This window comes from Berghia stephanieae, chromosome 9 (genome assembly GCF_034508935.2).
Source record: "Berghia stephanieae isolate SIO BIC M18660-M18661 chromosome 9, UCSD_Bste_1.3, whole genome shotgun sequence".
Classification (NCBI taxonomy): Eukaryota; Metazoa; Mollusca; class Gastropoda; order Nudibranchia; family Aeolidiidae; genus Berghia; species Berghia stephanieae.
This window is the reverse complement of record NC_088368.1, coordinates 42,819,763-42,844,487: the sequence shown is the minus strand read 5'-3', so window position 1 is coordinate 42,844,487 and position 24,725 is coordinate 42,819,763. Positions and strand designations below refer to the sequence as shown.

At 36.2% G+C, this 24,725-nt stretch overlaps 1 protein-coding gene and 1 long non-coding RNA gene across 2 annotated transcripts in view; one reads left to right on the top strand and one right to left on the bottom strand.

Moving 5' to 3' along the window:
- LOC144980271 (uncharacterized) overlaps positions 1 to 8,044 on the top strand; it is a 40,142-nt gene extending 32,098 nt beyond the window's left edge. Inside the window, exon 4 of the mRNA XM_078927904.1 lies at positions 429 to 8,044. Within this exon, the coding sequence (XP_078784030.1) occupies positions 429 to 2,971 (2,543 nt within the window). The 3' untranslated portion in view covers positions 2,972 to 8,044. The remainder of the gene's footprint in view (positions 1 to 428) is intronic.
- Positions 8,045 to 12,951: 4,907 nt separating this feature from the next.
- On the bottom strand, positions 12,952 to 18,218 carry LOC144980284 (uncharacterized). The gene is made up of 3 exons (XR_013646855.1): positions 17,946 to 18,218; positions 16,125 to 16,320; positions 12,952 to 14,061 (listed from the first exon to the last, which is right to left on the bottom strand). It is a non-coding gene; the product is annotated as an uncharacterized LOC144980284 (long non-coding RNA).
- Positions 18,219 to 24,725: the final 6,507 nt, after the last annotated feature.

Genomic DNA, 24,725 nt, shown 5'->3' with positions numbered 1-24,725 from the left:
AATTTAGAGGTTTTCGTGTATAAAGCACATCACAGAAAACAGCGTAAAATCTCGAAACTTTCCATATAAATTAAAAATCCAAATCGAATTAAAATTTAAAAGAATTTAAGAATAATATTAAAGCATCACAGAGCTTGTTAAAAGAGGCTTGTCGGCGCTGAACACATAACTATCCCCCTATTTCTGTTTTCCAACATGCTTTCTTTCTTTGTCTTGGAATGAGATTACTTGGTTATCTCCTGGTTATGGTCGGATTCCCTGCCTGGGAGGAAAACAGTCAAATGTATAGTTAGAGTTTTGGGAGATGATGTTTTTTGTCTTGTAAATCATTTTACAATACACATAAATATATAATTATTTCAGTGAGAATGTGTCGTCTTCTCAATAAATGTCAAAGTTATTGTTGTGTTGTCTTATATATTTTACAGATAACAACAATATTGACAGCCGTGACCAGTCGTTGGACAAGGGAATCCATGAAGACATCGAAATTTATGTTGATGAAAGTACAGATAATTGTGTGCAGTGGCACAAATCTTGCACTGATGTCCAAAACAATCCTGATGCATCGACAAATTCTAATGAATATGATTCTATTGAACTAGACGAGACACAGATTGAGGAGAAATCTCATAATTCTTGTTACGAAACAATTGGTAAAGATTCAGTCTTTAAGTCGCCCATGGAAAATCAAATAGGGGAAAATGCACAAGCGAATTTTAGTTTTGAACAGTCATTCTCTAGTAATTCAGAGTTTAAAGAATGTTCTCCCATTTTCAACACTGGAAAAAAGAATGAAGAGATAATTTCCCAGAAGTCTGTTTTAGGAAATCACGGACAAGTTTATGATAAGAAAATTTCAAATGAATGTCTGACCTGTGGAAAGTCATTTGCTCAGAATTCAAACTCAAAAGAACGCATCAGATCTCGTACGGGAGAAAAGCTATTCAACTGTCTGACATGTGGAAAGGAATCTATTATTAACACGGTTCTACAACGTCACATGAGATCCTATATGGGTAAAAGACCCCATAAATGTCTGAAATGTGGAAATGCATATACTTGTCACTCTAGTCTACTATATCACATCAGAACTCATACAGGTGAAAGACCATTTGAATGTGTGACCTGTGAAAAAGCATTTACTCGTAATTCATCTCTACAGCGATACATCAGAACACATGTAGTTGAAACAACATTTAAATGTGTGACGTGTGGAAAGGCATTGATTGGGAATAAAGAACTTCAACAACACATCAGGTCTCATATGGGAGAAAGACCCTATAAATGTGTGACCTGTGGAAAGGCATTTACTTGTGCTTCACGTCTACGAAAACATGTCAGAACTCATACAGGAATAAGGCCATTTAAATGTGTGACTTGTGGAAAGGCATTTACTCAGAATTCAGCTCTACAAAAACACATCAGAACTCATACAGGAGAAAGGCCATTTAAATGTGTGACATGTGGAAAGGCATTTTATGAGAATTCAGCTCTACAAAGTCACATCAGAATTCACACTGGAGAAAAGCCATTTAAATGTGTGACCTGTGGAAAGGCATTTACTCATAATTCAGCTCTACACGTTCACATCAGAACTCATACAGGAGAAAAGCCATTTAAATGTGTGACCTGTGGAAAGGCATTTACTCAGAATTCAGGTCTACAAACTCACATCAGAACTCATAAAGCAGAAAAGCCATTTAAATGTGTGACCTGCGGAAAGGCATTTACTCAGAATTCAGCTCTACAAACTCACATCAAAACTCATAAAGCAGAAAAGCCATTTAAATGTGTGACCTGTGGAAAGTCATTTATTCAGAATTCAGCTCTACAAACTCACATCAGAACTCATACAGGAGAAAAGCCATTTGAATGTATGACCTGTGGAAAGGCCTTTTCTTGTAAATCATCTCTACAGTATCACGTCAGAACTCATACAGGTGAAAAACCATTTAAATGTCTTTCTTGTGGAAAAGCATTCTCTAAGAAAATAACTCTACAATATCACGCCAGAACTCATACAGGTGAAAAGCCATTCAAATGCAGTACTTGTGGAAAAGCATATATTCAGAAATTAGCTCTACAATATCACATCAGCAGAACTCATAAAGGAGAGAAGCCATTTAAATGTGTGACCTGTGGAAAAGCATTTACTCAGAATTCACCTCTACAGAAACACATCAGACTTCATGTGGTTGGAAAAACATTTAAATGTGTGACATGTGGAAAGGCATTTATTGGGAATAAAGAACTACAACAACACATCATTTCACATACGGGTGAAGGACCCTTTAAATGTGTGACCTGTGGAAAGGCATTTACTTGTGATTCACGTCTACGAAAACATGTCAGAACTCATACAGGAGAAAGGCCATTTAAATGTGTGACCTGTGGAAAGGCATTTACTCAGAATTCATCTCTACAGAAACACATCAGGCGTCATGCGGTTGAAAAAACATTTAAATGTGTGACATGTGGAAAGGCATTTATTGGGAATAAAGAACTACAACAACACATCCGTTCTCATATGGGTGAAAGACTTTTTGAATGTGTGACCTGTGGAAAGGCATTTACTCAGAATTCAGCTCTACACGTTCACATCAGAACTCATACAGGAGAAAAGCCATTTAAATGTGTGACCTGTGGAAAAGCATTTTCTCAGAATTCATCTCTACAGCGACACATCAGACTTCATGGGGTTGAAAAAACATTTAAATGTGTGACATGTGGAAAGGCATTTATTGGGAATGAAGAACTACAACAACACATCATTTCACATACGGGTGAAGGACCCTTTAAATGTGTGACCTGTGGAAAGGCATTTCCTTTTGATTCACGTCTACGAAAACATGTCAGAACTCATACAGGAGAAAGGCCATTTAAGTGTGTGACCTGTGGAAAAGCATTTTCTCAGAATTCATCTCTACAGCGACACATCAGACTTCATGCGGTTGAAAAAAACATTTAAATGTGTGACCTGTGGAAAGGCATTTATCATTAATGAATATCTACAACAACACATCAGAACTCATAGTGGTGAATCGCATTTAAATATGTGACCTATGGAAAGGCATTTATCAGGAATACAGCTCTACAACTACACAATAGAACTCATACAGGTGAAAGACCATTTAAATATCTGACATGTGGAAAGGATTTTAATCAGATTTCATCTCTAGAAAGTCACATCAGAACTCATACAGGTGAAAATATTTATATGTCTTGAAGTGGAAAAGCATAAATAGCTCTATAATATTACATCAGAATTCATTCAGATGAAATACCATTTAAATGTCTTATCTGCGGAAAAGCATATACTCAAAATGCAGCTCTTCGGTATCACATACTGGACAGGGAGGCACTTACTGCGTCTTCTTTCTGCCTATATCTATTTTCCAACATGCATCCTATTTTTGTCTTGGAATGAGATTACTTGCTTTTGTCCTGACCCTGACTGGATACCTTGGCTGGGAGGGAAACACTCAAATGTATAGTTAGAGTTTTGGGAGATGATATGTTTTGTATTGTAAATCGTCTCTCAGTTATACATTGTATTATTTTTACACATATGAGCCAAGATCAGTAGGTGACTTGAATCCAGATTTAAAGACTAATGATGCATGTACAATCAAAAGTATTTCTTTACTGTTATTAGGCCAGTATGTCTAAGATATGAAATCTGATGGGAAATTGTTTCTGTTTTTCTCATGGTTCTTGATTTTGGTCGTATCTTCACAAAAAATATGCCCATTGTGGTGGGTGGATTTCAGCATTCATGAATGGTGATCATTGAGGAAGAAGAATCGACAATTTTTTGTAATTTTGTGACGTCTTTAAGAATAATAATAATAAATGGCATTTATATAGCACTTTACCCCGTTGTCACAGGCTCTAAGCGCTTTACAGTGATATAAAACAAAACATATTACAGTGAGACAAGTGTGAAGGAAACGTGATACGAATTCAATTTAACAACAACAAAATATGAAAATACTATTGCAACATTATGACGTAAAAAGATAAAACTTTAAGCGAGATTTGAACGTTGTCAACGAATCCGAGCATCTCACGTGTGACGGGAGAGAGTTCCAAAAATGGGGGGCCGAAAATTGAAAAGACTGTTCACCTATTTTACGCAATGGCTTAGGTTTGACAAGGATTGATTGGTCATTGCTTGACCTCAAGTTTCTATTGGGGACATATATGTTTAGAAGGTCTTTAATATAGGAGGGACTGTTCGTGCTCAGGGATTTGTAGACAACAGTACAAATCTTATAGGCAACTCTTTTTTCAACAGGAAGCCAATGTAACTCACGGAGAAGAAGAGTTGCTGACGGGTATTTTTTGTTATTGCGTACAATGAGCCTGGCTGCGTTATTTTGAGCAACCTGAAGTTTGCTAATTTTGTCTTTAGCTAAATTCGCCCAAAGGGATTTACAATAGTCCAATTTAGATAAAACCAGGGAATTAATTAAAAGTTCTGTTATATGCTTCGGTATTAAATTACGAATTTTGCTTATTTTTTTCATTTCTATGTACATAGATTGTATGGTGTTATTCTCATGGCTTGTCATGGAAAGATCTTTATCAATGATGACGCCAAGGTTTTTTGCTTTATTTGAAAATTCTATTGTGCTATTTCCGAGAGTAATAGGTGATTTATTTGCCTGTTTAAGGATACTCGGCCTTCCACACATTAAAATCTCAGTTTTACTATCATTTAATTTTAACTTATTGTGGTACATCCAAGATTTAATCTCATTAAAACAGCTCGTAATTCGTTGTTTTCAGAACTGTAAATTACTAAGGGGTGCTGAATCATATATTTGCGTATCATCTGCATAAAAATGATAACTCAGATTGAATCTGGATATCACACTAGAAAGGGGCTGCATATATACAGTAAAAAGGACAGGGCCAAGAACAGAGCCTTGTGGCACTCCAAAATTTAGTAAAACTTGTTCTGACTGAACACCATTCACCACGACAGTCTGCCATCGATCCTGTAAATATGATCTAAACCATTTAAGGGCAATTCCTTTTATGCCGAACGTATTTTCTAGTCTTCTTAACAAAATGTCATGGTCAATGGTGTCAAAGGCAGCTGAAAGATCTAAAAGGCATAATACATTGATATTGTTAGCATCAGCATTACATAACAAGTCATTAAAGATTTTAAGAAGCGCCGTTTCAGTACTGTGTTGATGTTTGTAGGCTGACTGAAAGGGTTGTTCCAAACTTGTTGTTCTTAAGATGAGATGTTAATTGTGTAAGAACTACCTTCTCAAAAAGTTTTGACAAAAAAGGTAAATTTGATACAAGACGATAATTGTTTAATATATTGTGGTCCAGTGATGGTTTCTTCAGAAGTGGTTTGACCAGGGCACTTTTAAAGCACGATGGAACTTCGCCAGTCAGTATGGATGTATTTATGATTGATGTAATGGATGGTAATAATGTATCGATGGAGCTGGCCAAAAGCTGTGCTGGTATGGGGATCAAGGTTGCAGGATTTAATGGGGGATTTTTTTATCAACTCATTTATGAAACTAGGTGAAACTGGTTGGAACTTGTTTAAAGGGCTACCACAGAATGTATTTGTATCTATAAATGGTTCATGCCGATCTAGTTCTGAACGAATGTTATGGATTTTGTCTTTAAAAAAGTTGACATGTGTTTGGCAAGTCTCTTTGATTGGTTGTAGATGGTAATGAAGTGCATCTTTCACGTCCAAGTAGATCATTGCAGATGTTAAATAATTGTTTACAAGATTTAGAAGTTTCGAATTTTGAAAGAAAATACGTGGTCTTTGCCTTTTTTATTGTTGTCTTCCAGGCACGAAATGCGTTCTTGAATATTTCATGATGAATCGTAAGGCCTGATGTTTTCAGCAGTCTTTCTGCTCTCCGACACTTCGTTTCAGCTTCTTTAACGTCCGACGTATACCACGGAGCATACTTGCGGTTGGTGACGGTCCTTGTTTGGAATGGCGCATGTTTGTCAAGCGTTTCGATGAGACAACTATTCCACTGGTCTGGAGAAATCATTGAATTTTTAGTAAGTTTTGTTTCTAAATCGCCTCTGAAATTGTCCAAATTAATGCCTTTAATGTTTCTGGTTGATGTGGTGGTGGTTTCTTGGCATGGTTTTGAAACGTCAAGATTGAAAGAAATGAGGGAGTGGTCCGAAAAGGGGAGATAATCGACGGTGGCGTTGGTTTTTTGGAACTCTGAATTTTCTACAATTACCCAATCTAAAATATGACCAGCAGAGTGGGTTGGCGTTGTTACGATCTGGCACATGTTGTTCTCTGATAATGACTCGTGCAATTTGGCGGTGTCTGTGACGTTGTCGAAGTGAAAATTAAAGTCGCCGAGTATAATTGAATGGCCAGGATGCGTGTGTTGCAAAGTTAGCATCTCGTTGATTTCCTTCCTAACATCAGGTCTTTCACTTCCAAATCGAAATATATCATGTTTGAATGTTTGAATATTATTTTGAACCAAATTTCAATCAAATTGGTTAAGAAATATATATATTGTGGGCATTTATAAAAATAGGTGTCACTTCTGACATGTGTCGTCATCAATTCCCTTCATATTAAAATTACAAATTTTGTTTTATGTATTGTGCAGCAACTATCTAGTTCTCCTCTATACTTCATAACACTTAGATTTCCTTCGATATGACCACACCAGCACCGTGCATCCATGATCCAGCATCCCATCTGTTCGAGGTCAATTAACCTTGCCTTGCACATGGTCCATACAGATGGTCAAGGGAGGTTGCTCTCCCTGTTCTAGTCTGTGTTGGGCTTATATAATGATTCAAATTCAGTTATTATTCAGATTTGAACGAATGAACATTTAATTTCACTTCAGTATACAGAATAAATTTTAAGCTATTTCTTAGCAATGTCAATCTTACAGAAATCCTTAGGCCTTGATTTGGATCCTGAAGTGGCTCGAATTCAAGGCAAAATATGGGACACTGCGATTTCGTGTAGGCTATTTTAAAAAAAATAAATCATTACGACGCTGTTTATCAAGGAATTTGACTGAAAGTTTGCACAGTATTAGTAAAGAGGTCATTTTAGATTATGTCAAACGGCAAAACTCGTGTGATCACTAGAAAACCATTAAAAATGGATATTTGCCCTTTTGAATGAAATATTTCTAAAACTACCACGAGGGGAGATTTTGCCGTTAAAAATTTCATTGAAATATGATAGGTACTTTTCTCCTATCATCATAAAACATCAACCCAATTTGCGCTTCAATGAGTGAGAAGAGGAGACAGCAATTTTGCCCTCCATCGCTTGATACACAACATGACGTCAGCGAGGCAAGGCTGCCAGATGACCAGACATTCACCCAGTGGCATGACGTCAGCGAGGCAAGGCTGCCAGATGACCAGACATTCACCCAGTGGCGTGGGGCCATTGGATCGAATGGTGCCAGGCACCGCACCAATCTTTTAAAAAGCATTAACAGCATAATTTAATTAAAAATAAAACTGAGAAATTTTAACTCCACTGTCTCTCGCCAACAACATACTGCCTTTTTACTCTCCACTCTATTCAAGATTCCGAATCACGCACTGCGCCGACTCGTGTGTTGGTGACATCACTGCGCGAATTAGTGACTGAATCAACACCGTGGTGCAAAGCAATCCAAGCTCCAGTTAATGCTCTATCCATTAGTATCGCTCCAGCTGATTGAGCGAGAAACTGGGTCGAATTATACTATCTTCAAATAGCGGAAAAAACCCTCGACTTGTGCCAGGAACTGAGAGATCCACCGTTGGACTGGGGGGATGCGCCAATGTTGCACCATTTACATCATAATTAGGGTAACTTCGGCCATCCAAAATATTACATTAACTGTCAAAAACACTGATCATTGTCAAGTTCATTTGTAAGCAGCAAAGAAAAACAACATAAAACTTAAAATAAATATGACATATCAAAATGCCCCCCCCCCCCCCCCCCCCCTACACCTCTTTTTTACGATTATTGAATAAAGTAATTCTTTGCAACGAAGCATTGTGGACGAATTTACCAACATTTTTCTTGTTTTGTTTTTGTTGTTTGTTTTTAAGGGTTTTACGGCGCTTGCAACACATTTAGGTTATACCAGCGCCAGTAAAAAGGAAGAAAATGGGATAGTAAAAAGTTATAGAATTACAATTAAAGCACCCAAGAAAAAGTAAGACAACGGGGAACTGAGAACAAATAGGGATCAGATGCTTATTCCAAGAGAATACCACCAATGTACTTAGTTTGAAATCACCTACAAGTCTCATCCAGACACAAGCACAAATCCCAACAAAGAGGAACACACTCAAATGCCTACATTATATATTCAAAATAAAAATAATAATACATAACAGAGAGATGATTTACAAGGAAAAAAATATCATCTCCCAAAACAATAACTATGCATTTGACTGTTTCCCTCCCAGCTAGGACTCAGGCCAGTGCCAGGACAAAACCAAGTAATCTCATTCCGAGAAAAAGACAGAAAGCATGTTGGGAAACAGATATAAGGGGATAGAAGACACAGTGTGTACCTCCCTGCCCACTATGGGAGGTCAGGATCCCCACCCAGAACATTTTTCTTGCTTGTAGTGCCGAGTTGATGGTTACGTGTGTATGAGTGTTTATTTGTGTGTGTGTGTTTGTGCGTGTGTATTTGTGTCAGTCAGAGAAAGGAAGCGAAGATTGTCAACAGTTATACTTTGGTGTGTTTTTAGATTTCTTAAGTGGAGTGATTTTTTCTGTGTGATGCTTTAAGATCTGAATCTACCTTTTATTTGTGCAATCATTAATCGTATTCCACTGATTTCCATTATTTGAGATATACTTTGAAGTTTTTTTTTTTCAAACAATGAATTGCAATGAATCAAGTTGACTCTTTACTTCACCGACCGTTTGGGAGATTGACACTCGATGACAAATTAGAAATAAAAAGACTAGTTCCTCACCAACCAACTGACTTTGAATTAACACAGTTGTGGAAATCTCGAAAACGCTCTTTTTCAGTGACATGGTATAGCAATGACTATCCCGCACAAATCTTTGGGCCTCTTTTTCGCTCACTAGGTGCCCGAATTTGCGTCAAAATATGGGACGAAGCCGTTTCGTATATGCTATTTTAAAAAATTAATTACGACGCTGTTTATCGATGAATATGACTGAAAGTTGGCACACAGTTAGAAAAAAGGTTATTGTAGATTATGTCAAGCGACAAAACTCGTGCGATTACCAGAAGACCGTTAAAAATAGATTTTTACTCTTTGGAGTAAAATATTTCTAAAACTACCGGGCGTGGAGGTTTTGTCGCTGACAAGGTAATACATGAACATTTCTTCTTTTTGGTTGTAAAATTTCATATGAATATGACGAGTACTTTTCCCGTATTTTACAAACCACCATCCTAATTTGCTCTTCAAGTTTCAATCTTTTAATCCACTTATTACGCAAGATACAACCAAAGGTCGAAAGAAAATGCCGAAAAAGCGTCCCATATTTTCGCGTTTTTTTTTTCCTCTTTGCGGGTCATCCAAATAAATGACACCATTGAAACTGCATAACTTGTTTATTTATGAATGGATTTTCAAAATTCAAAAACATTTTTACTCAATGGAGATAGGGCTTTGATTTTAGACAAAAATTTTCCTCAAAAAGAGAGAAAAAAAAAACATTTTTCATAGTCATTGCTACATGGTATATGACAGACATGAATGGCTCACAGTTAGTTTAGGAAAAAAAAACGTTTCTTTTGTTTTTATTGCCTAGTTTTTACAGATACAACAAACATTGACAAATCATGGACATCTATAGACTATAGATAGTATGCGGTTAAACAGCTGATCGGAGTGGAAGTTTACTTCCGGCTGGCAGAAAGCAATGGAAGACAATGGCGTAGAATAGTAAAATATTAGTTTCTGTCGATAATCTTCCGTATTTTTCTGGTTCTAGACATAAATAGATTTTTTTTAAAATTCCCGTTAATGATGTCGACCCCTATGCCATTTGTGAACACGACTGGTGCCATAATCTTTAGGAACTACAGCCAGTCTCATCGTTTGATGTAGCGAACTACCTCGTCACGACCACAAGTTTCTGTCTACACGGTCTACACATTTCACGGTAAGTCTGTATTATTTAATCGTTTCCCTATGCTATGTTACACCATTCACGGCTAATTGTAAGATTTATTCTCAAAAAATCACAGAAGACAGATATGTCGAACCTGACACGGGAATATTAATATGATATGACCTGCTTCACGAGTCGTGATCATCTTAGTCTTAGTCTTAGTAAGTTTAGTTTAGTCTAAGTTAAGTCAGTCTAAGTAGTGGATCAATGAGTCTTTGTGGTTACATTCAAAGTTCAACTATTTTGCCTTTAAGGTGATGAATTCCTCCGAATTCACCAAAGATTATAAATAATAATTTAAATTAAAAACACCAGGGCAGGCAATGACTATAAAATCAATGTGGTCCCGAGTCCAAATCAAACTGATTAATACAGTAACAAAACATCATACCCATAAGACTGTTTTAAAAGCCCCACCCCATTCCAAGGGACTGAGCTTGATCCCGAGTGAATATTTTTTTTCTAATCCCACTCCCCTTGTCAATCCAGCAGTGATTGGGTAGCTGAGTCTGTTAGATCTAGCGGAAAGTACTTTGACATAGACTAGAGTCCTATCTAAAGGGTAGCAATTGCTATGGTCCGTTTCGCGCTTTTCAAACCAGGTTAAACTTCGGCTCCATTGAATGACTACTTTTTTATTCGATATTTTACTCAATCCCCCAACTATATAATTTTTAGCCCCACGGCTGATGTTGAGTTATGGAATTGTGTCTCTCTGAATAATTCTAATAACCTTTCAGATGAGTACTCCACATTTCACAGCAAATTTAATTCACTGTTGTTAACTAAGTGTGATAACAACAGTTTTTATCCTCTAGTTTCAATTAATAATATTACCACCATTGCCACAATTTTTTTTTCAGGCTTACAGGGGACTGACAACTTATAATCAGGCCTACAATGGATGGGTGACGGATGTAAAATGGTTTAAGCCTCCAAGCTGTGGGAAAGTGGTTCTAGCTGCTAAGGTAACCCCCCCCCCCCCCCCCCCCCCCCCGCCCCGTTTTCATCTCACTTCTATTATTATTATTAGTTATTACATATTATTATTTTGATTTCTACATTTATTTATATTACTCCATTCAGGATTGATAATACGATATAGAGGTTTTTAACACATGGCTATATTCATTACAATGAATTTTCTTGAACTAGAATATGAATAACTTTAAAAAAAAAAAAGAAATAAGAAACTTCTTTAATAGGTTCAAGTTCTACTATGGGAGACTCAGTCGAGTCCTTGGAAAAGCCTCTTTACTCACATTTGCTCAGTCAGTGTGTTCGGACATAAACGTTTAAATGGTTTTGCGACTCATGGCAGTCCCGTTAACTCAGTTGGTAGAGCACCCATTTCACAATCAAAGAGACCGAGATATATCCTAGATGAAGTTAAGACCCCACCCCTCCCCTTTCTTTTATTTTTGTACACCCAGCAGTAATTTGGCAATAGAAAAGCGCCCTATTCGAAGGGTAACAAGTTATTATTTTCACACTATAGAAACTGGGATGAAATCTGGCTCTATAGACCTAATGGTTCTGATGGACTACTTTTGGTGCTTGCGACACTATTAGGTCATTTTCAGCACAATTAAAAGCTGTTGCGAAATACGTAGTAAGAAAAATGGGCTTGGATCAAATACAGAGCAGAAGTAGATCAAAGTTATTAATGTGCTTAGTTTTGAGATCGCCTAACAGTTCCATCCAGAGACGGAATACACTCAAATGTTTATGTTTGATTTAAGGGTTTTACTGCACTTGCGACACATTTCAGCACCAGTAAAAAGGAATAAAATGGGATTGTAAAAATTTCCAGATTTACAATTAAAAGCACACAAGAAAAGTAAGACAAAGAGGAACGAATGTAGATTCCAAGAGAATGCTATCAGTGTACTAAGTCTGATAACACCCAAAAGTCTCATCCTGACACAAGCACAGGTCCCCCCTCAGAGGAATACACTCAAACGTTCACGTATTATTTTTTTATTATATTATATTAAGTTACGTTATGCCTTTTGCGCAGCGATATCATAAGATATCGTCGCCTAGGCATTCCACGAAGGAATATAGATAACTCATCAAACAAGATGTCTGATGTCAACAGGAATCACCCATGTTGTCCAAGTGAGCAATTGGGGGTTAATAATCTTGCTCAAGGAAAAAAAAACGAAAGTGCCTGAAGCGGGGCTCGAACCTGGGTCATCCGGATCACAGTGCACTGCCTTAACCACTCGGCCACTTCGCCCCCCATATTATATATACACATATATATATAATATAATAAAAAAAATTTTACGCGAACTGATTTACAAGACAAAAAAAAAATTTTTTTCCCCAAAACCAACAATATTCATTTGACTGTTTCTCTCTCAGCCAATGACTCCGGCAAGGGAAAGGACAAAACCAAGTAATCTCATTCCAAGACAAGGACATAAAGAAACTTGGAAAACAATATAAGGGATAGAGGACACAGCATGACCTCTTGCCACCATGGGAAGTCAAAGACCCCACCCAGTCTATTGTTTATAAAATGTTGATTATAAATTTACAAAATAAATTTACATCCATTTGTCACTCTCTCATCTAAGGACAGGGGAAAAAAGCATGTAATCTTATTCCAAAACAAAGATAGAAAGCTACCTGAAAAAGGAATACAGACATAGGGGGGTGAAGAAAGCAATAATGACCTTGCCCACAATGGAAGGTCAATGACCCCACACCCAGGGTAGAAAAATGAGAACTCAGTCAAGCATTCACCATCAAATTACAAAAGCAACGGATAAAACAAATTTTTAAAAAAGTCATTACAGTACTTTATTTTCTTTATTGTGCTCCAACTTCATGTTTAAATATACAATGGATTTCTATTTATTTGCCAATTCAAAAATATTATTAGGTTTTGAATATTATTGCAGAACATATAATATATCAATGACTATCCCGCACAAATCTTTGGGCCTCTTTTTCGCTCACGAAGTGCCCGAATTCGCGTCAAAATATGGGACGAAGCCGTTTCGTATATGCTATTTTAAAAAATTAATTACGACGCTGTTTATCTATGAATATGACTGAAAGTTGGCATACTGTTAGAAAAAAGGTCATTTTAGATTATGTCAAGCGACAAAACTCGTGCGATTACCAGAAGACCGTTAAAAATAGATTTTTACTCTTTGGAGTAAAATATTTCTAAAACTAAAACTACCGGGCGTGGAGGTTTTGTCGCTGACAAGGTAATACATGAACATTTCTTCTTTTTGGTTGTAAAATTTCATATGAATATGACGAGTACTTTGCCCATATTTTACAAAACACCATCCTAATTTGCTCTTCAAGTTTCAATCTTGTAATCCACTTATTACGCAAGATACAACCAAAGGTCGAAAAAAAAAAAAATGCCGAAAAAGCGTCCCATATTTTCGCGTTTTTTTCCTCTTTGCGGGTCATCCAAATAAAACTGTATAACTTGTTTATTTATGAATGGATTTTCAAAATTCAAAAACATTTTTACTCAGTGGAGATGGGGCTTGGATTTTAGACAAAAATTTTCTTCAAAAAGAGAAAAAAACATTTTTCATAGTCATTGCTATATAATAATGGTAACAGAAGTAATACTACTACTACTAGTAGTAATACTACAACTAGTACAATTTTTTCACAAACATTTCGGGCAAAAGTAAAAATGTTTAACACATGTATTAGTCTAATGAAAAGAATGAAAAGGATTATAAAGGTATATAAAATCAAGCATTATTGGAAAAGAATGAATAAAAAGTCTGACTGCTTTCTTTTCGTTTCAGGTTCGCCATTCCCAAAAATTGGGTTATAGTGGACTCCGTGTGTCGACAAGTGCCTTCTGCTCAGCATCAAGATGGGAACCTGAAATGTCTGTCTTCACAATCCTGTAAAAGAAATACCAAGATTAAGTTAATACATAGAGCAAATAGTACATTATTGACCTACCACCTCTGGCGTCTATCGTGTCACTGGGAATTTTAATTTTAATATTTTAATATGTTTGAAAACAAAGAAAACTTAAGCCCCATTTTCTCAAATACGCAAGTCATTCATTTTACAGGTCAAAATAATTTTTTTTAAAAGTTTTTCTTTGACTTCAACTTCAAATGCCAATAGTGCCTGAACCTTATGATGAATTCCAAAATGGTTTGGCATATTTATGTGGAAATCTATTCTTTTAAAAAAATAGAGTTGTGGATCACCATTGCTCCGTACAGCAAATGTTAAATATTTATCGAGCACAAAATTACTGGCAAACCTAAAAATTCTAAAACTATTTATTTACAAACTCTACAAGTAACACGCAAATATTTTAAAAATTAAATGTAATTCTATCACCTGTGGAATCAAACTATGTATGCTCAGAAAATCTGCTGTACTGTAATGTTCGGGCAATTATTGGCCTTCGCCAAAAAAAAGAAAAAAATAAGAACTGTATTTCCTACACCAGTATACAAAAAACACACATATATGTTTTCTCTACACGGGAAATTCCATTGAGTGTTACAAGCGCTGCACCTAACCATCAACTTCTTGTAGATACCGCTAGCTATAACCAATAAAAATGGACAAACTTAGCCCATAATATTTTACATTTCTGGGAATGTTTGTTTTTTCTTTTATGCCATATAATTTATTAATTTTTTTATTTAATTTGTTGCCAGCGTGTGTATTTTGTACATACATAGGGAATAGGTACATGCTTCTGTAAAAAAACGTTTGATTGGTCATTCTGCTGATTTGTGCAGATTGCCTTTTACACAATGAAATGACAATTGGCTTGTAAAAATAACATGTAGACTATAATATTAATATATTCATTTAGCTTAAACGGCATAATTTAAGGTTAATAAAACATTTCCTCCCAGATCTTAATAATTGAGGAATAAATCAATATGGGTGAACTCATTTAATTCTATCTATCTCATCATAAGAACACTTTGTCACTACGTTGTGTGGCCTTGAGCAAGTCACCTCAGCCCTAGCTCAGTTTGTGGCGCTGTGTTGCGGCAATGGCTGGGTTATTTCAGTCTCCCTTTAGAATAGACTCCAAAGACAAATTTTCCCTAGAGGTGAATGAAGAGAATCTATATTTTTAAAATTTGTTACGCTATAGTCAAAGACAAAAACCTTCAGGATTTTCTAATTTTGTATGAACTATCCTAAAAGGCAACCTATCCATAGCATAGAAGGACATGCTCACAATAGTATTCATTTCATTGCCCTCAAATTTAATGGATCTTCCTCTTTTATTAATTGTCATTGCCCATTCATTCAATAAAACAAAATTAATCAACATAATAAAGACAAAGCTTTTGATTCAAATGAAGTGATGGTTTTTGTTCAGTTATTTATTATCTCTGAAGTTAAAAGTCTTAAAACTCAACCATGTAAGCTTTTGTACAGTCTGGTTATTTGAAAAAAAACTTCTCTTGATGTCAGTTCTTGCACCAACAATTTGGACAAACTTTTGACTTCATTACTGGCTCACCAGACAGGCATTCCTTACATACCTTATGAGCAAATGAAGTCACTTGATATGTGCTCTATTCCCCTTTGTCTTATTACATTCCTCATAGTCATAGATTTGTGTCTTAGCTTTGCAATATGAAATATGATTTTGTGCCCTTTGTCTATTGTTATGTGCATAGATCTACAATCTTTTCACTCTCTATTCAACTTCCTTTCAACTGGCAATGCAATGACCTTAAAGTGTAATGAACGGCACAAACGTTGCTAATCTCACTTTTTACCCCCCAAAAATTGCTTGATTTGGACCTATTAAATTTCCTGAGAGTGAGATCTGCTTTTATTTTTATATAGCGCATGCAATATCCACCCAAAGCACTCTACAAGATGTCCCAAGCCAACAGAAACATTAACATGTAGGAAGAGATATCATGCATACATAAATATTGTTTTAAACAGATACAATCAATACACTTACATTTACATGGTCAATGATTGAGCTAGTTTCTCCAATTGTTGATTGTTCAACTAGAGCCGTTGCTGCCTGCAGTCATTGCGTTTGTTCCTATCTTTAAGACATGAGTAATGGTCTGTTTTTTTCTCTGCCCCATGTCCAAGCTTTAACGTTGGAACCCAATCAGGATCAGTTTCATCAAGCAGTGAAGCTGGCCTTCCTGTAAAGGCAAAAAAATTGATTGTTGAAATATATTACTTCATTTCTTGCCTATTACAATCTGGTCCTGGTCCTTGTGTGGCTATGTGGTCTAGTGGTATGACACTCGATTTTGGATCGGAAGGTCATGGGTTCGAGCCTTGCGCTCGACGCATAGTTGAGTCCTTGGAAAAGGCTCTTTATTCACATTCTCTAACCGTACTCAGGTGTAAAATGAATACCTGGCCGTTTACAGCGTTTTCTTTGTCCGAAAAATTGTAGTGTCGCCTAAAAGGCGTCATGTCCCGTTCTACATGTTAAATGTTGCTGTTGACCAGGGACCCCTTGTAAAGCGCTTAGAGCACATTTAGTGGATATTGCGCTATAATATAAAGCTCAATTTTTAAATTATTTTTTTTTACAATCCTTAAGCTTTCCGTTAAATTTACATCAAGCTTTGTCAAATTAGAACAAGGATCGAACAATTATATAGTGCAATTTCCATGAAATGAAAATTTGTTCAAAGCGCTTTGCAAGGGGTTTATAGCCAACACTTCTTCACTAGAGGAATTCAAGCGTCGATTGATTACATTCTTATTCCGACAGGCTTTCTTTGATTGTGTGTATAATTAGCGTTGTTCGTGTACTGTGTTAGGGCTTCATGATTAAGTTAATCTATGTTTTGCGCCCAGAGCCCTCCTGATGAAGGGATGTTTGGCGCACTATAAATCTATACCATTATTATTATTATCAACAGCAAGACTTTACATGCAGGTCGAGACATGACGCTTGTTAGGCAATATTACATTTTTTCCAGAAAGAGACAATGCTGTTTAACAGGCCTGCATCTGCCCCCTGAAAAACTTGCCTGAAAATCCTCGAGCTGAAGCTTTTTCAGTAACATGAGCAAAAATCCCCATTTCCCAGAATATTTTCTTAGAATTTTACCAATTCAATAGGCTGTTAAACAAAATGAAAAAGTATTTCAATTAATTTTTTGTTCCGGCTGAGCGAAATTGCCAGAAATGCCGGCAAATTTACAGGCCTATGTTAAAAGCCAGTTACCCAATTTATGCCTGAGTATGGTGAGAGAATGTGAATAAAGTTCCTTTCCCAATGACTCAACTGCTCAGAACGGGTCTGGAACCCTAATCCTTCCAAAATTACGGTGATAACTATACCACATAGCTGCAATTAAAGTATCGGGATCCCAAAGGACAATTTTTTTAAATTGAAATTTTATTATTATTATTATTGTCATATTTGGGAAAAATTCCATATGAAGGCCCTAATTCAATGACTATACGAAACATTATAACTAATCCTCACCTTGAGTTAAAATTAGTTTCTAACTATGAAAATTATGAAAAGTCATTTTAGTGGATTGATAGAGGTCGATTGTTTCTTTCTTTGGATTAAAATTTAAAATAATAATAATTATAATATTAATTTTGTCATTAAAAAAATAACCATTACTATCATTATAAACTGACACTGGCAATCACTAAGCAGCGTGTTAAACTTCTGTCAAAAACTAGCATTTACATGTCCAACAGCGGTGTAGAAAAGCAGTTTGTTCGTGTTACTTTACAATACACCACCAACGGAGGAACGGAAAAAAAAAACTTAAGAAAAACGCAACCTTACTTTTAATATTTTTTCAAATGGAGAACATGTTTTTAAAATGCACAATAAAATAATCTTGACAAAGCATAAGTTATAAACTGGAACATTATAATTCTAAAATGAATGACCAGAACAACAGTGAAAGACTTCCTAATCACATAAAAGCCAAAGCTTGAAAACGAAAGTAGCCCTATCACTATCGGTAATGAGGCATTTGGTTTTGATTTAGAGTATGTTGCACGAGAAATGCATGAAATATTCATGGTCCTATCTGATAACTAAACACAACAAATAAAAGATCATCCATCCGGACCGTGTATGGACCATAAAATTAAAATGATTCCTTCTAGACCGCCTACAGACTAGACAGATTACATCTGAGTCTGAGATGAGTCAGATGCATAGAATTAAACGAATGAGAATACGTACGGAGTCTAAAAAGTGTCCACCAATGAAAGCATTTAGCGCCATTTTGTTGTTGGCTGAGAATGTAAACATTACCATTCATTCGGTATCTAATGTCATCATAACGACACAACAAACACCACAACAATATTAAAATTCACAATAAAATGGTTCAGAACTGCTGCGTATATTTATGCCACAATAAAGCTGTCAAAGGCACATCATTGTCGTTTCACAGGTAAGAGAAATAAATCAATTCTAATTGTATTTTGGGCTACTGACGACTGCGACGGAGACTGATAATGTTCTAGGATCTAGATAGATTTAGATATAGAGTCTATATCTCATAAGTATTTGGGAGACCTTCCATAAGCTACTACATCCCAAGTATTCTTGTTCTAGTAGGGGGTTTGGGAGGGGGAAAACTTTTTTTTTTAAAAGTTTCCCCCCTCCCAAACCCCCTAGTACTAGAGCAAGAATGGAAGGTCTCCCAAGTATTTTTATAAATAAATCTACATACTGATCTGAACTATTCCCCTGAGGTAAAAATGAAGTTAGAGAATGTGTGTAATCATGTATTATAATAACCTATAACTATAATGCGTTTTCGAATTGAGGAGGAGAGCTTGCGATTGCAATTAACTGCAAAGGCCAAAGTATAAGCACTCCACTCTAGGCGTGTAAGAGTAGTGTGGTTATTTTCAAAACTTGAGATACATGAACCGAGATGAATATCAACAAGTATATAAGTATATTGACAGGAAGACCTAGATAAAGACAAATATATAAGTATAGTACTAGACGTCTAATTGCTTTTTTTTCCATGGAGTCTTTCCCTTGCCAATAGAAAATAATTCAACTGGATAGATTGTTTTTCACTATAGTACACCAATTGTCAAGATAGTCCTAGTTAGAATGCCTCACTTATTTTCAGCTTTCCATGGAAGAAGCCTGAGTTGTTGTCCAAGTGGATTACTAAAATCAGCAGGAAGAATGTAGATGGGTCAGAGTGGAGACCTACAAAAAATGATAGGGTCTGTAGTGTCCATTTTTTATTAGAAGATTATTATCTCGGTTTAGACCAAAAAAAATTGAGAGAGAATGCTGTCCCATCTGTATTTCCAAATTATCCCCAACATAAACAGTCTCCTGCCATTAAAAAGACAAGATCATCCCCTCGAAAACGAGCTGCTCCCAATTCTCCATTTGAAGATGCTACACCCAGTAAGACCCCTAAAGTTGATGAACATAATTATGCCTATTCTTCAGTTGAAAGCCACTTAGAAGAGACCCAAAATAAGTTGCTTGTTTGCCAAGAAAAGATGCTTCATCAAAAACAACAACTCAGTAGCATGAGGAAGAAGTTGGCCCGTCGAGATGTAAAAATTTCATCCCTTTTGGAAGATTTGAAGAAGAAAAAGTTGTTGAAAGAAGAAAATGTTGACATCCTAAAAGAAAATTTTGCTGCGGAAACCCTCACTTTAATTGAAAATGAATTAAAAGCTGCCCATATGTCCAAAAATAATATGCGTTTTTCTGATGAATTAAAATCCTTTGCTGTTTCCTTGCACTTCTATAGTGCTCAGGCTTATAATTATGTGAGAAAGTATTTGCATTTGCCTCATGCGGATACCATTCGTAGGTGGTCTGCATCCCACAATGTCTCCCCAGGATTTATTACAGATGTTTTTAATACCTTGCAAGCTCAACTTAAAAAGGATGATTTGATGAAGGATGTTTGTCTTATGTTTGATTCGATGTCTATTCGGAAGCAAGTTGTGTTTGACCCTGCATCCCAGACCTATGCTGGCTATGTGAACCATGGTCATCTTCAAGTTGCATCACCAGACACATTAGCTTCAGAAAGTCTTACTCTTCTCATCGTTGGACAAAAGCGATATTTTAAGCACCCTATTGGCTATTTTCTTGTTGATAAGATTAGTGCAGCCCAGCAAGCACGGATTATTAATGATGGGATAGTTTGGCTGTCTGAGGCAGGCTTCTCTGTTCAAGGGGTTGTGTGTGATGGAGCTTATGTTAACCAAGCGACTGCAACTGCTATTGGATGCACTATAAGTTCAGATGTCATTGATCCTGAGTTTCCTCACCCCTTGGATTCATCTAAAACCATTCCCTTTATTTTTGATGCCTGTCATTTGTTAAAAAATGTTAGAAATGCATTGGGTGACCTGAAATTTTTGCGCCGTGGAGAGGAGAGAATTGATTGGTCTTATATTGTTGCACTTCACAAGCTGCAGCTGGAAAGTAATTTAAACCTTGCCAACAAGCTAAAAGGAAGACATATTGATTATGTGAAAAATAAAATGAAAGTTTCTCTTGCTGCCCAAACTTTAAGCTCTTCTGTTGCTTCTGCCATTATGTTTCTTCGGGATGACTTGAAGTTGCCTGAATTTGCTGGAAGTGAAGCGACTTGTAAATTTATTCGTATATTTGATAAATTGTTTGATTTATGCAACAGCAGTAGTTTCTGTACAAAAGGATTTAAAAGCCCTATTACAAAGGAAAATCTTGAGGAAAAATTAGAGTTTATTCATTTTGCCAGAAATTATATATCATCTTTATGTGACAATACTAACAAGCCAATACTACAATCAAAGAGGAAAACTGGATTTATTGGATTTTTGGCAACACTGACATCCATAGAATTGATATCTCGGCGACTTTTGGCCAATAACTACAAATACATACTTACTTACAGACTCTCTCAAGATCATTTGGAGACATTGTTTTCAAGGATACGAAGAAGAGGTGGCTGGAATAATAACCCGAATGTCCTTCAATTTAAATATGCCCTCAGGTCTCTTTGATGAAGAATGGTGTGCTGAGTTCCAAAAATGCTAATTGCTTACCTGCCCCCGAAAATAAGCTTTTCCAAGAAAATTCATCTTTTACTGTTGACAATTCGACAAACTCTTTTCAACCTGAATTGGACAGAAAAACTATGATCTTTACGAAAACCCTTTGCCAGCCCTCAGAGTACCATTCAGATGTTTTGTATTATATGTCTGGATTTATCGCAAGGAAATTACGAGACAAAATCAAATGTTCTGTTTGTTCAGAATTTTTAGCCTCATTAGACAATCCTGATTCAAGCAAACCATCATCATCTAGTTTTACCGAAAGAAAAGACAGGGGGGGGGGATTATTATATCCATCTGAAGATTTTTATAAAGTTATTACAGCAGCTGACCTTTGTTTGAGAGAAATTCTAACTACACACAAGGAGGGACCTTTGAGAGCAGTCAATAGCACAACAATAAGTAAAGTGATAATAAAAGTAACAGAAAGATTAGGGCCATCAATTTTTACAGATTTAGATAAGCATGCCATGGAAAGTCATTTTGAAAGTGAGGACAATCATGTAACACAGATTATTAAAGAAGCTTGTTCCATATTTTGTAGAACAATGTTGTATCACCACGGCAAACTATTTACAGACAGACACATATTCAACAACACATGCTCAGTTCGTCAAAAGCATACTAAGACAATACTCTTTAAACACCTGTAAAGACTTGACCAGAAAACATCACCAACAACTTGTTATCTAAAGGTTAGTCCCAGAGTTAGACATTGGTGTTGTTTTGTTCCAAGTTGACAGTTTTTTTTTGTTTTTGTTTTTTAAATTGATTATTTTACTTCTGCTTTTGTTCTTTTGACCTAATCCAGGATTACAATATCTTCAACCAGTCAACCCTATCAACATAAAAATGTGCATGTTCTTAGTAAAGTAAACTATGTTTTAGTCGACTAAAAAATATTTAAATGCTACCGTCAAATTTTTGCCTGGAGAGGGTTAAAATTATTTGTGTTGATTTTTTTGTTTGTTTTTATCATGCTTGGTGACTGAATTTAAATATGTCACATATATAGCCTACTTTTTTGCTATCAGAATCATCTCGATCTGATGTTATTCTTAGTCTTTTGTTTTTAATACGATCTCATTGTAATTTCCACTACACTAATATTAATACGGAAAAAAATATAATCCTACTTAATATCCAAAGAGATAACTCCTTGGCCTCCTAATTCTGATAAAATTAGACTACAGCCACGTCTCACACACACACACACACACACACACACACACACACACACACACACACACACACAGCGGCTCGCCTGTGCTCAAGGATTCTAAATAAAGATTTTTCTCTCAATAACTTTAGTAGTAGTAGTAGTAGTAGTAGTAGTAGTAGTAGTAGTAGTAGTAGTAGTAGTAGTAGTAGTAGTAGTAGCAGCAGCAGCAGCAGCAGTAAAATGTGGAATTTCCCCCTCTAAAATAGCTTTTAATGCCGGTAAACGATAATTCTAACTGTAATGCTAAACCACTGAACTATCGAGTCCAACTCTACTCATGTGAATTACGTGTATGTGAAAACAAAAAAAAGGGGGGGGGGGGGGCAGTTTCGTCGCGCTGATGGAGTGAATGTGATCGTCATCACTACACACATAAAACACAAAAAAAAATAAAAAACATGACTATTACACACAACCACTCACACATGAGGCTATACTATTTATCCTTTTCTCTATATAGAACAGGGCAAGACAAACAATAGTTTGACTCTCTCTCTATCCTTCGCATTGATGTTTGTCGTTTGATGAGTTCACCTCTCGGTCGACCTGTCAATATTCCTTTTTGCCGGACGTAATCATTAATAGAATGTTGTGTGGTTTTGACCGTGAAGAAAACCTTAAGAAGTCACATTTATATCATTTTAGAGAGATCGTTTTGAATAATTTTGAGTTAAACGAGCGAGCAGCAACTGGTTTTCATGAACGGCCGATCAGCGCTTGTTTACTATAGTAACGCGATTCCCAGCCAACAGCAAAATGGCCGATATTTTTCTCATCGAGGCCGCTGGTTTGGTTAGCCAATCAGAGCACCGTACGGTTTCCATTGGGTAAATTCCTTGGTCAGATGATTTCTCCAACTTCGGAGTTTCGCATAGAAAAGTCACATCGGTGAAAAATCCCTCCGTAGATTTTGTTAGACCACCGAGTTTGAAATTTTTGATTTGATTTCTCTTCCATGAAAAAGAATAAAACACATATTTACAAAATCATAAACTTGCAACGTCAGAAATTAAGGCAAGGACCTTGGTCGGTTGCCGCCAACTCCGTGACATGCTATGGCCCACAATGGCTACATGATGATGTTGGAGCGAAGTAAACTTGCTTTGTTCACAATAATTAAAATTAATTCATATCGTATATATAATATTTAAGATTTTAATTTATCCATCAATTCTTACCTTTAACAAAATGATCATTGCAAACTCGGTGGCTGCAAGTTAGATTTGAGCCATCGCCAAATCCCTTTCTTCTGATCGCTGCAACTGTCTCCGCTGGGTTAAATTTATTATTATTTTTGGGTCCTTCGTCTTCCTAATGGATGGTAACCTGAACATTTTGACTCCATCTCGACCCTGTCTTCTAGTGCATCCGATGATTATGCAGTTATTTGGCACGTTTCACGTTTTAAAAATTGGACAAGAGCTTGTTTCACATCAATGTTTACAAGCCAGCCAAGTTCTTTTGCCATCCGGAACTAAAGTAGGTCATTGCGTGACGTCATCAGCATTCTATCTATAGTGACCTTAACCACTTCCATCGTATTTTTGGACCTCCTGAACGTTGTTTTAGCACCCTTAAAAGAGTGAAAAATTTCTTGCGAAATTCAATGAAACAGGAGCGGTTAAATTCGTTAATGATTCTGTTAATTCACAAAGCTGGAATAGATGCCATTCCAGATTTAAATAAACAAATTATAAAAAGATTTGCAGAGATGAAACATCGCCGTGCAGCTTTTCTTTACAAATACTAAAAGTAAGTAATTTCTGTCATCGGTCTTTTGATTTACATTTATCACATATTGATTGCATTATATACCAAATCCAATCCTTTAAATGGTGGACAAAGAATAATTACAAAGACCTTTTCACACGGGACTTGTACCTCAGTGTTGTGGCTTGTTGTTTTCATGAATTATTTGTTTTTGTGAGTTTTGTCCACTCGTAGAAACCATCGACCCTCCCCCCACCCTTCCAAAAAAGAGAGTTTTTAACATGTGCTCTCTCCTCTTAATCGTGTTCACTGTTTTACACATTTTTTTTTTTGTTCTAATCATGGCACCACCATATTATGCCGTCAAAACGCCGCTGCTTTCACCTGTCCAAATTCAACTCCAAAAGTGGCTAAATAGAAGCTCACATGGCTTCCACTAAGTCTGACCCTCTTTAAAAAGCTACTTGAATTTGACCTTAACAAATATGCCGCTGAGTCAAAAATAAACAAATAAAGTTTAATAAAAGAAATAAAATTCAATATTTGGCCAATTTTGGCCACCTGGCAACCATAACGCGAACGTCT